A 12170-nucleotide genomic window follows, 5' to 3' on the forward strand; every position below is an offset into this window, starting at 1 on the left:
CCTAAACGAATAAGTAGCAACAACACGCTCAACAACATGCCGGCTCATTCCGACCTTAGTCTTGTGAACTGGATGAATATGCTCAATAACATGTTGCTGTATTGATCTCATCTCCATTTCTGGTTATTCTGTGGCGATTTTTAGTGACTGTTTTACAGATTCATCCAAATCAGATATCTGAAACCACTCTATCATGGTAATAACACTTCACGCCTGACATATTTTTAATTATTTTGCTGTCTATACGGTCAAACTGTCTAAGCATATGGATATAAATGGCCAAAGTTCTGGGTGAGCTTTTGCCCTTCTGCCCCATGGGAGGTTACTGTCCTCCCTGAGCTTGCCTTATAATGCATGCATTACAGTTTGACAGGTGTACTGCTGCAGTCAAACTCCCCACCTTTCCGCAGAGCGTGATGTGCCCAGTGGGTGACACCAAAAGCTAGAAGCAGACTGGGGTTCCTGTCCCCACCTCATTGGGTTAGTGAAGAAATAACAAGGTAAAAAGAAAAGAAAGAGAAGGTAGAACAGTGGCGCAGTGGTTAGCACAGTAAGAAAGTCCTGAGTTCAAATCCACTGGCTGACTGGGGCGTGTATGGAGTTTCTTCTCCCAAAGTTAGTCCAGGGTGTATCCCACCTTTGGTTCTGTGACAGCTGGGATACGATCCAGCACCCCCGCAACCCTGAACTGGACAAGCAGTTAAGAAAATGGATGGATGCTTTAAATCTGAGGCATGTAAGTCTTTTGGGGGGTAGTGGTCAGCATCACAAACCATAAGCTGCCCAGAGGGTACGTGTATGCTGCTGCTGATATAGGGTAGAGATGGCACGATACCACTTTTTTATGTCCGATACCAATATCATAAATTTGGATATCTGCCGATACCGATATTAATCCGATATAGTGTGTTTTTTAATCAATAAAACTAACTAAGTTCACACTCAAGTTAAAAAAAAAATCAAAAAACACTAAAGCTATTCTGTTATACCTGTATGCAAAAAATACACTGCACCCAAAATATTTCATAGTTCAGCAACACTGATCAATCTAATAAACTTAAACCTACTCCATCCTCCCTATTCTGGTATTTTAAAGAGTAAGCACCCTAACTAATAGGGTTCTAAAACTCCCAGCAAAAAAAATAAATTAAAAAAAATAGGGAACCACCCTCCACCTCATGATGCTTAATTGACGTAATCAACTTTAATTTGATGCAGTGTGAAAAAAATGCACAGAAATCAATTATTTTTCAAGAATAATTAAATAGATTCAACATCTTTCTTCAACAGAATTGCAGACTGCACAGATGGTATCTTCCCAAAGGAAAAAGTACTATAGCTTACTAGGGTATATTAGACTTAACAGTTACTATATACAGTAATGGACTTCTATACATTTTACATCAGATTAAAACTTTGGGTGTAAGATTCGGATAATTATTTATTAAAAGCTAGACATTTTAAATGAGAATAAGAAAGAAAAGTATGTCTTTGTGCCCCCTTTTCCCTGTTCATGCCCTATCGGCCCCCCTGGCTAAACTTTGCTAGATCCACCCCTGCACAGTTACCAGCATCAGCTACGTAGAAAAGGATCCTGGTGTAGAAAGTAATATTAAATAAATTCTAACAACAGATTATCAAGGTTAAACTTGCTGCTGTTGTTCAGCCGCTGGTTTCCTCTTTCCGGCGCAAATAGGGCAATAAACAAACAAGAGAGATGGACTCGCGACAGAAAAGTCGATCAGCTGATCATTAAGCAGTTTCACGATTGAAGTAGCAGCAGGAGAGGGAGGGAGAGAGAAGAGGCAGTCACTCCATATATCGGTTGTTAAGCTTAACGCGGGAATGCTTTACAAACATTCAGAGATGAACTTACACACTTGCTTTACTTCTCTCTGGGATAACTTCATCGGAGATGAAATGCCGGTTTGCTAGCGAGGCTACAAATACACACAGCCGCTCTATCACGTGACGCATACTGCTGCGACGTGCTACGGTTCTGAGCAGAGTTACGCCATGTCGCAAGTTTTGTGAGGTGCTTTTTTGATATTTAATGGATCGGATTACATTTTTTATTTCTCTCCGATATCCGATCCAGTAATTTACGTCAGTATCGGACCGATACCGATACGTAATATCGGATCGGTCCATCTCTAATATAGGGATGCTGCGATTCACTACAACTGGGTGTGGTGCCAGTGTAAATACATTTCCTTCGGGTACACATCAGCAAAAGGTGAGGGGAAAGCATAACTGGCCTCTAAAGCATTAAATTTAGAAGTTGCCCAATGTCAAGAGGACAGGGCGAGACTTGTGGGACTTGATGTTCGAACTGATGCAGTAGTCCTCAGAAATGCCTTCCTACAAATATTTGAAATGTGCTCGCTGTTGTGTTCATTAAGTAGGTATTTTTAAAACTGTGGAGGTAGCTGTGGCGGGGAAGTTGTGTGAGCATAAGTGGGAAACCTCTGCTACTGGTTTAGGTCTGTAGTGTCATGTAGTGTCGAGCGGACATGGTCTTCCCTGCCAAATTAGTCAGGGAACAGGGTTTGCGAGGAGTAGGAGCACTCCAGCTGAGAACAACAGCACTTCATCTGGATGCTGTGGGAATATAGATAATGTTAGTTACACAGATAAGGTCACTGCAACTGACTTTTATCAGAAAAGGCACAACAGTAGTTTAATAAAGCTCATTTAAATGCAGGAACACATGCAGAGGAAGATCAGTAAAGGAGTACACAAAGAAAGCTGATTTAAATCATCCTCAGTTTGAATAGGCCACATGACCTAGGCTAATAATACTAACAGAGGGGATTCTACAACTACTGTCTTAACTATCAGCTTTCAGGTGAAGAGTAGAATTACCCCATTTAGGGTTCAAAATAGTTTGTCCAAATTACAGGAATTATGTCTGCACATTTTGAAGCCCTTACAAAATAAAAACGACGGGAACAACTTCATGTAAGACAGATTCAAAAAAAAAAAATCACAGTCAACAAAGAAAAGATAAATGAGCTAACCAAAGGCAAGCTATAATAATAGATTATAGATTCATGCTGAACATATTTAAAAGAAAGACCATTCAGATAATGTACTTGGACCTCACACAAACACCATATGAAGATGTGTTGCAGGAATGAGTCATCTCAATCCAGCTGTCCACAGGGCATGTATCTGATTTGCATACCCACACTCACACACCAGGAACAAATGTAAATATTGCAATAAAACCTGCTATAATAGCTTCAATTCGACATGAAGGAGAGTTTCCAGTGTATTTTTGCCAAGTTTAACAACATTTGATTCGTGTGAGTTATACAGTGTCAATAATTGTTATTAAAACTATATGCAAATACAACTCAGGAATTGATGTTGTAGCAGAGCACTCCCCTCCGATTTATGCTGCTGTTCTGCGATTTTACGTGTGCGTGAGTTGTTGGAAGATTTCTCTCACACACCTTCTGCCTCTCCCCTTTCCCTTCACCCACTTGTATCCACACATACATGCACACGCGCAGTTTAAATTGTCTTACCGTGGTAAAGCCAGTCAAATAATAATAAGGTCCAACAACTAGGAAAATTTTCACTTCGAAGGGAGTGTTCAGATTCAGGAGCATAGTGTGCCAAAAACTGTAAGATAGTTTTGTAAGCGATGCAGCAAAACTGGAAAAAAAAGAGCACTTAGATTTTGGAAGTTGGGAGGGGGAAGGTTTCATTAGTTAAGCTGTAACAGCGAGGCACACTAAAGAGTCTTCTTTATTTGTTTGTTTATTGTTGTTAAAGTGAACTGGCGGCTGAAGAATGTGTAAGATGAAAGGACGAAAACATGTCTACAGGACAGTGCGGTGCGGCACCCACAAAGGGGTTGTCTGCTCAGCAAGGCTGAACGATTTGGCGCTCTGTAGACTGAGGCACCCCATTTGGCTAATGAAGTCCCAGACTGTCTTCACACCACACCCCCACCCACCACTCCACTATGAAATGTTCTACTCATGAAAGTAATGAGGCAGGGAGGGAGAAAGACTCTTCTGGCCACTGATAACCTCAGACTAAACTTGCAACCTTACGAGACAAGGGCCTAATATCTGGCCGTCAATCAGCCCCAGCATCCCTGGCTGGAGTGTTTAATTACGAGGATCAATTATTTACCAGCCTCGTCTTTCACTACTCAGTGCTTCCAAAAAAGGAGTGTAAAGGAGAAAAAAAAGAAAAAAGAACACCAGCATGACCCAGAAGACACTGTGGCAGCAAATTAAGTACAGATAAAATGGTAAGCTGACTTTGTTGATGTTGTTTTTAAATGAATGACTAAATGGGCACAAGTGCTCGCAGATTAATACACACCCAACTACAGAAAGTGATAAGCTAAAAAAAAAAAAAAAAAAAGACAAAACTGCAGGGATACTGATAAAATGAACTTCTGACTAAAGTCAAGCAATGTCTTGAGCTAACTACTAGTCAAAGTCTTTTATAAAATTAATGAACCTTTAATAATATGTTTTGCATGTCCCAACTGTGTTCTAAGGCTAGTTACAAAAACAAAACAAAATTTAAAAAAAAAAACAACATTTTCACCGTCTAACTTGTCTGACTTGGTGTACTTCATATTTATGTTGACTGCAACAGCAACTTCAATGGTTTTAACAAGATCATATTACCCCTTGCTTGTATGCTTGTGTTGACAACAGCAGTTCACCTTGACAATGGACTGGATATACTGGATATATTTAAAAAAGAAATCGAAAGAGAGATTTCATATTAGTTTTAAAGTAAACTGTACTCTCTGTACTGTGGATTTGTCCACATGGGGATTTCTCTTTTTCCCTAAGGAGGTCCAGAATTCATCTGCAAGACTTTAAACTAATTTAGCGAGACAAGATCATATTAGCCTCAACTATGCCCTTCTTTCTAAGTTGGTACACTCAGTACCTAGTAAAAAAAAAAAGGATTGTGATCTATCATTACCTTAAACTACAATAAAGTATATACAGATCAGCCACAGATAATTAAAAAACTACTAACAGGTGAGGTGTATTAATAGTGTTTATCATTATAAGAGTCCTTGCATTTTTGCAGATGTTTGTTTGGGCACATACAATCATGCCACTCCCTGATGGGAACGCCCCCTCCCCCAAGCATACCGCAAAAACTGCACAGGACTTGATTTAAAGAACTCGACAAAGAGCCCAGGATCCAAATTCAGATTGCGATCTGACTTAGCATCCAAGGGATGCTCTAAAACACATTCACTTAATGTGTTTTAGAGCATTCACTGCCAATGTCCCACTGCCAGACACCGCAAGATACCCCAGAGGTGCTGTGTCCATGCCCCAACAGATTGGAGGTGTTTTTGGCAGCAAGACTTGGGACATACACAGTATTAAGCAGGTAGTTATTATTCTTAAGGCTGCTCAGTGCAAATTCTAAATGCCATCTGGTTTAAAAATTATAAATTAAATTAAGTTAAATTAATGCTGTTAAATGTCATTTAACAGCTTGTTTTTAATCACACAGGGGCACGCTATATTTTTTTCTGTGTTCTGTTGTTCTTCAGGGGCGATCGTGGCCCAAGAGTTGGGAGTTCGCCTTGTAATCGGAAGGTTGCCGGTTCGAGCCCCGGCTTGGACAGTCTCAGTCGTTGTGTCCTTGGGCAAGACACTTCACCTGTTGCCTACTGGTGGTGGTCAGAGGGCCCGGTGGCACCAGTGTCCGGCAGCCTCGCCTCTGTCAGGGTGGCTGTGGATACAATGTAGCTGCCATCACCAGTGTGTGAATGTGTGTGTGAATGGGTGGATGACTGGATGTGTAAAGCGCTTTGGGGTCCTTAGGGACTAGTAAAAGCACTATACAAATAAAGGCCATTTACCATTTTACCATTCATAAGAAACAGCTGGCAGTGTTTTGTGGTCACCTTTCCCAGAAAGGATTGCCTCTTCATGTGTCCGAATTCTAGCAAGCTCAATAACCCAAATAACAAAGTGAAAAACGCAGCACTCAACAAAGTCTGCAACGATTCAGCAACTTAACAGCCACAACACCTGTGGTTTGCCTGTTTTGTTGTATTTTTGTGCTACATTTCTATTGTCGTCATGAGTCTAGCCTAATCTGCGCTATTTATGGATCGCAAGCACCACATCGGTGGCCACCTGCTCTCTGCTCTTCTTTACAGTTACCCAGAATGGCTTAATGCACTTCTTTGGGACACTTAATCAAAGTTTTTATATTGATTATTTTTACTTATTGCTGCTGCCTTGGATTTGTAAAGTTGTAGGAGTATTAGTACTACAGCCATGTTACAGCTGAACAGAAACTGTCAATAGGATGATAATTGTGTTAACCTAAACCCACCACCACCTAAATCCCAACACGTTTGATACAGTTTGATATTTGACCCTTGCTATAGATGACAAAAGAATAATGTTATGCGATTTAGAGTTATTTTGTTGTGAAATGGTGCTCAATATTTAATTGATTGCTGAAGGACTGATATTGAGGCAAGGTTAACATGGCCTCGTTAATTCCACAAGGGGGAGTGTGTTGAGGCTGACATCTAAGAGTAGGCAGCTCGTTTCTCCTCCTACAGCAGCTCAGGGTTTTTCTCCTGGACTCTCAGCTGATGGCTCATTAATCTATTCTAGAGGAGGGCCCCTACGCAAACAGATAGCCTGCGCAAGTGTACAACTCCATCCTTTTAAACTTTTTTTTAACCACGTGAAAGCACTGTAACAAAGAAAAGTTTAAAAATGAGTACATTTGTTTTAATTAAATAAAATACAACTCCATCTCTGTCTGCACACAGTGGAGTTGAGTCACTCCAGCTCTCATCGGCGTCTCATGAAAAATCTGAGCAGTCATTCCCAACTCTTAGCTGCCAGAATCTCTATGATTGCAAATTGCCATGATAAACTCACTCAGCGCCGTCTCAGGAACAATACCGCAATCGCAGTTAGGGGTGTTCTTAGTGCCGAATTGTCGAGTCAGTTACACATTTAAAAAAAATAAACAAATCTGTGACTCTAAAGTAGGAAACACTAAGAAAACTGTACAAAAGTGAAGTAAATAATTTAGCCTGTGACACCGCTACCTCTCTCTGTCTCTGTAGTCAGAAGATAACAGACTATGCCCCGCCCACTGCATCGGCAACATCAGATTGGTATACGTCCCGCGCAATAGCTTATCAGCAGAAAACAAAGCAACAGAAAAGAAACATATGCAGTAAGCTAACAGAAAAGCGTTTTGAAGGTAAAGATGCACATGGCAAATATAATCCTCCATGCCGAAAGTTGCAATACTGCATTCTTATAACTTTCAGATCTTAGTAAGTACTCCGGAGGGTGCAGTAGGAGGAACAAGAGGAAGCTGAAGGCTAAACTTGAGCAGAAAAGCACGAGGGATGTTTCGAGTGGAAGGAAGAAAATCACTGGCCTCCACATCCCCCCCACCACTGTCAGTGATTTTGCCCTTCTTCTGGGCAGGTTAGGCATCAGCTGCAGAAAGTACATAATGGAAAAGGAGCGAAACCCGATAGTAACAGCACCTAGGTTCAGTTGACCTGTGCAGTTGTCTGTGATCCTGAGTCACATTTACAACCTGAGTCTGAAGTAGAGGAAAGTACAAGTGTTGTAAAATATTTCCTGTCTGGTTCCTGTAGTCCAAACCATCAGAACTTAATGAGCACCAATGATGATCAAGGTGCTGGAGAGACTAGTCTTAGCCCACCTGAGACCACAGGGAGACCCTCTGCAGTTAACAAATCAACATAATCTGGGAGTGGATGATGTAATCATCTACATTCTAGAGAGACTGCACTTCCGTAGATATTAACAGCTGCACTGTGAGAATCATTGTCTTTGAATTTTCACATCCATTTAACATGATCCAGCTGCTGCTTCTCAGGGAGGAAATGGAAAAAGTCAGCAAGCAAGTGAACTTGTCCACCATCTCATGGATTACTGCCTGACAGACAGGTAGGTATGTGACACTGGACAGTGCTCTGTCTGATTTGGTGCTGTGCAGGAGCTCCATAAGGGACTGTGTTGTCTCCTACACCTCAGACTTTCAGTACAACTCCAGGTCATGTCACCTACAGAAACACTCTGATGATTCTGCAGTGGTTGGATGTATTAGTGAAGGGCAGGAGGAGTACAGAGCACTAGTGGGTGAATTTGACAGGATGTTGATGTGGTGGAGGAGTACAAGTACCTGGGCGTCCATGACAACAGGCTAAACTAGAAAACACAAATACAAATTCTGTATACAACAAGGGAATGAGCAGGCTCCAATTCAAATCAACTCAAATATGGGATAAATAAAGTACTTCATATCAGCTGACCATCGTGTCTAATTACGTCAGAAACATTATATGGGAGAAACAAAAACACTCAAAGAATATTGAACACATATATCCCAGCCCTGCACCCCAAAGAGCCAGTTAACAGCCAAATCGGGAAACATACAGTCCCATTTTTTTGTTGCACTGAACCATGCACACACGGTGCATGGTTCAGTGCAAAGGTTTTTCTTAGCTTGCTGCATTCATAATGCAAATTAACATGGCATGGCATTGTTCAAATGTTTTGCTGGGTTGAGCCAATGATGTTGATTGGCGCCACTGGAAGTGATAAATAAAGTCAAGGAACTTGTGCGAATATAAAAACTTTTTAAAGTCAACTTTGGATAAAGTCATTAAACCTTTTAACCAGCTGTTATTAAATCTGACTGGTAGCTCCATATATGTAGTTAAAGTCATGGTCTCTATCTATTCAACTAGGTAGGGCCTTTAAAACATTGACCAAATAACTGACCAAAGCTAATACGAGCTAATAGCTAAGGCTAAGGCTATCGCTATAGCTTGCTGTCAGGCCATCTAGAGTGCCCTACCTAACTTTAAATAAATACATAAAAAAAATACAACTGAAATCTTTAACCTAACAGTTAAAATGTTAACTTACGTTAACCGTTGGCTACATAGCCACAGCTTAACAATCTTGTTTTCCCTGGCCATCACATCCCTCAGATACATCACATACCATATTTCAGATTTCTCTGGTGAAAAAAAAAAAAAATCAAATAACAGAATTAACATTTGTTAAAGGCCATTTTAATTTATCCTTAGTGTACACAAATAATCTATCTACTGAGATATTTCAGTCTATATCAAAGTGGAGGCCTGACACACCAATTTAAATATCCCTATAACAAAATAGTTAAAAAGGCAGAGAAAAGAAAATATCACCTTAGGTTTAGTCCTGTCCCAGCAAGCTGTTTCACACAGACCTGCATTAAACCAAGGAAGAAAAGCCATCATATGGGGCTTTGAAGGCAATTCATGGTGAGATAGAGTGTTCTTCATTAAGCAAGGATACAATTTCAGACAAGAAATATGACAAACTATCAATCAAGACCCAACAAGCATGATGGCCATTTGTAAAACTGAGAAAATAGAGCGCAGGCTACCACTGCAAATTAGATACCTGCATACAGATTTACAGCCAGACGTCCTGTGTGGGAGGCAGCAGGGCACTGAAAGCCTCCATTTACACACTTCAGTTTAACTGCAGTATTTGCTCTGATACCCATCATCGTGTAAGTCCTCCATTCATACAAACTCTTCTTCAGCCAACAAGAGCAATTACATATTAGTGATTATTTTTATAAAGCCCATTTAATCTTTAATCGTTTGGACATTTGTCTGCAATTAAGGGCAGGTTTTCCTCCTCAAAGCAACTGATCTGTTACTGACAACACCACACGCCCACTACAAATTTAAGCACTTAAATGGCAGCTCTGTCAGAGCCATGTCAGAATTCACATTTGATTCCCTGACAAGTTATAGTTATATTTTTGTAGTTATGCAGTTATATTTAGCCCTGTAGATATATGAATACGAATGACTATGAGTCAGCACTACGATAAGGTTGGTCTTTATCTACAGCAATGTTACAAGTTCATTTGTAACACTATGTTCTCACATGAAAGAACAAACATCTGCAGTGAAGGAACACTAAAGAAAGACTTCTGAAGGTAATCACACATCATTTCCACAGAACGTCACACCAAGTGAGGTCTACAGCACATACTGTACAAAAAAAAATAAAATCTATCAAACTGTTTTTAATAGCATCTGATTGGCAAGCTGTCTTGGGACAGTTGGCACATGGGCGGGTAGCGGAGGAGTTTAGAGGTGCTAAAGTTCAGGCAGGAGCGATGCAGCACCCTGTGTCCTGCCAACAGACTTACAGTGGCGCAATTCCTGACTAAGTTGTTGACCCATGGCCCCCACCTGCCTTGACCATCCATTATCTGAGGGGTGGAGGGGGCCATTACTTTTCCCTCCTTTCCTGCCTGCCACGCCAGAAGGCTTTTGACTCATGCCCATCTGTCCTGGTAGTACATACATTAAGTGAAAGCCAAGATACTGCCACCCTGTCCAACTCATGAATGCCTTTATAACAACAAGTTGTTATGTAGTGTGTGAACAGAATTTTACCTTAGCAACAAACACCTTTGTGAAGAGGATGGTTAATCAGGAAACAGGTCATTTCAATCCTCAAATCACAATGAGAAGAGACCTTTTTGTAAACCTCAGTAGCCGACACAATGCACGCAACAGCCTGCCAATAACTTGCTTTCAAAAGCTCTGACACACATAAGAAAATCAAAATTTGGGGACATGAGAAACACCTCTCAGTATGAGTTTGCATGCCTATGCTATTACCACAGCAACCGAGGCAGACCGGATAACAATCCCTGAAAACACAAATATGATCTAATCACTTGCAAATATTGTCGGCAGTCAGTCTGGAGATTCAATTTAGTCCTGCGTCAGATTTGCCTACAGTCTGAGCACATTCCAGGGCCTTTTTAATATGGAAATACACCAGGTAAAAAGGTTCAATTGGAAATAATGTTAATAAACACAAGTAAAAAGTCAACCCACTGCTACCTGAATGCCCGCCTAAAGCCCTCATTTTGTCCGAATGAATATTTGACATATTTCTAAAAGAATGGTTAAACAAACAGACATGAACTTTATTAAGGACACCAAAAATTGTACCTGAGCTGGTTGAATGTCTAAGTATTGAAGTACCTCTTTCAACATGACAGGCATGTGAGGAGGCTTTTCAGCTGAAACAGCAGACGGGTCTTCGGATCTGTCCTCATGACCTGGACCAGAAGATGCACCAACGAAACAGGAGTTCAATCTCGGCCTTAGCCTTCTCCATGCTCTCCGCGCAGCCAGATGTGTTTTTCGCATCATTGGGTAAGAGCGGACAGTCATGTGGAAAATCATGATCGTTATAATGATCTGTGGAGAAGTAAATTAGCAAAGTTACATGATGAGAAGAAAGATGGAAGGTTAAGCTAATCAAGAGGAACTTGGTGTGTAGTACTATTTTAAAGTTGACACTCCATCATCATGAAGCTGTGCTCTGGAGAAGCTTATAGTATACTCCGGGGTTTATCCAGTTTAACAGCTGCACTGAGACCAAACAGGTGGGAACAGGAACAATACAAAACTATGAATTAAAAGCTATCTTACGTTACTTGGAAGAGGAAAACATTACGGTTCTAAATTCAAGGCAGATGCAAAAACTGTTGACTGACTAAACCTTTCCAATAACACACTTCATTTTGAATATATTTAAAGATGTGGCCATGATTCTCAGTTCATGATTGCAGTAATATTGTGAAGCATTCTATACACGTCTATACATACTTTACAGCAGTGGTTCAGACACATGTGAATTCATGTGTGTGAAAAACCTGTATTCCATCTCACAGCAATATTTCTTTTTATTGTCAATTGACGGCGCTTTTTTATCTTGTGGACCTAGGAAAACACCTATTATTGTTATTATTATTATTATTATTATTGCAATGAGCTTCATTAGCAGGTATCTAAACTACATGACACCATGTTAGCACGAGTAAACTCCTCCAGGCAAATGACGTCCCCATTTCAGCTTCAGCCATAAGACATGAAGTTATCTCAATAGTTTCTATTTACAGTTTTTCCCTTTTTATGTAGGTGGTAGGCCATTTGCTCTGCTGACACTTGCCTGCCGGGACTCTATTCTTCACCTCTCTTGTGCACTTTCTATTGCCTTGATTTGCTGACCCAGGTATTGAAACTCATCTATCTTCACTAACTCTGTCCTTTGCTGCTT

General features: G+C 40.6%; 1 protein-coding gene across 4 annotated transcripts in view; it reads right to left on the reverse strand.

The window, feature by feature from the left end:
- mettl15 (methyltransferase 15, mitochondrial 12S rRNA N4-cytidine) overlaps positions 1–12170 on the reverse strand; it is a 62940-nt gene that overhangs the window by 49711 nt on the left and 1059 nt on the right. For 3 of the 4 annotated variants that reach the window (XM_082528643.1, XM_082528642.1, XM_082528644.1), the window contains one exon: positions 11057–11308. In XM_082528643.1, coding sequence (XP_082384769.1) covers positions 11057–11293 — 237 coding nt within the window. In that variant the 5' untranslated portion in view covers positions 11294–11308. The remainder of the gene's footprint in view (positions 1–11056; positions 11309–12170) is intronic. The other variant, XM_082528645.1, reaches the window with a different exon arrangement.

This window comes from Aulonocara stuartgranti, assembly GCF_965226115.1.
Source record: "Aulonocara stuartgranti genome assembly, chromosome: 1".
NCBI lineage: Eukaryota > Metazoa > Chordata > Actinopteri > Cichliformes > Cichlidae > Aulonocara > Aulonocara stuartgranti.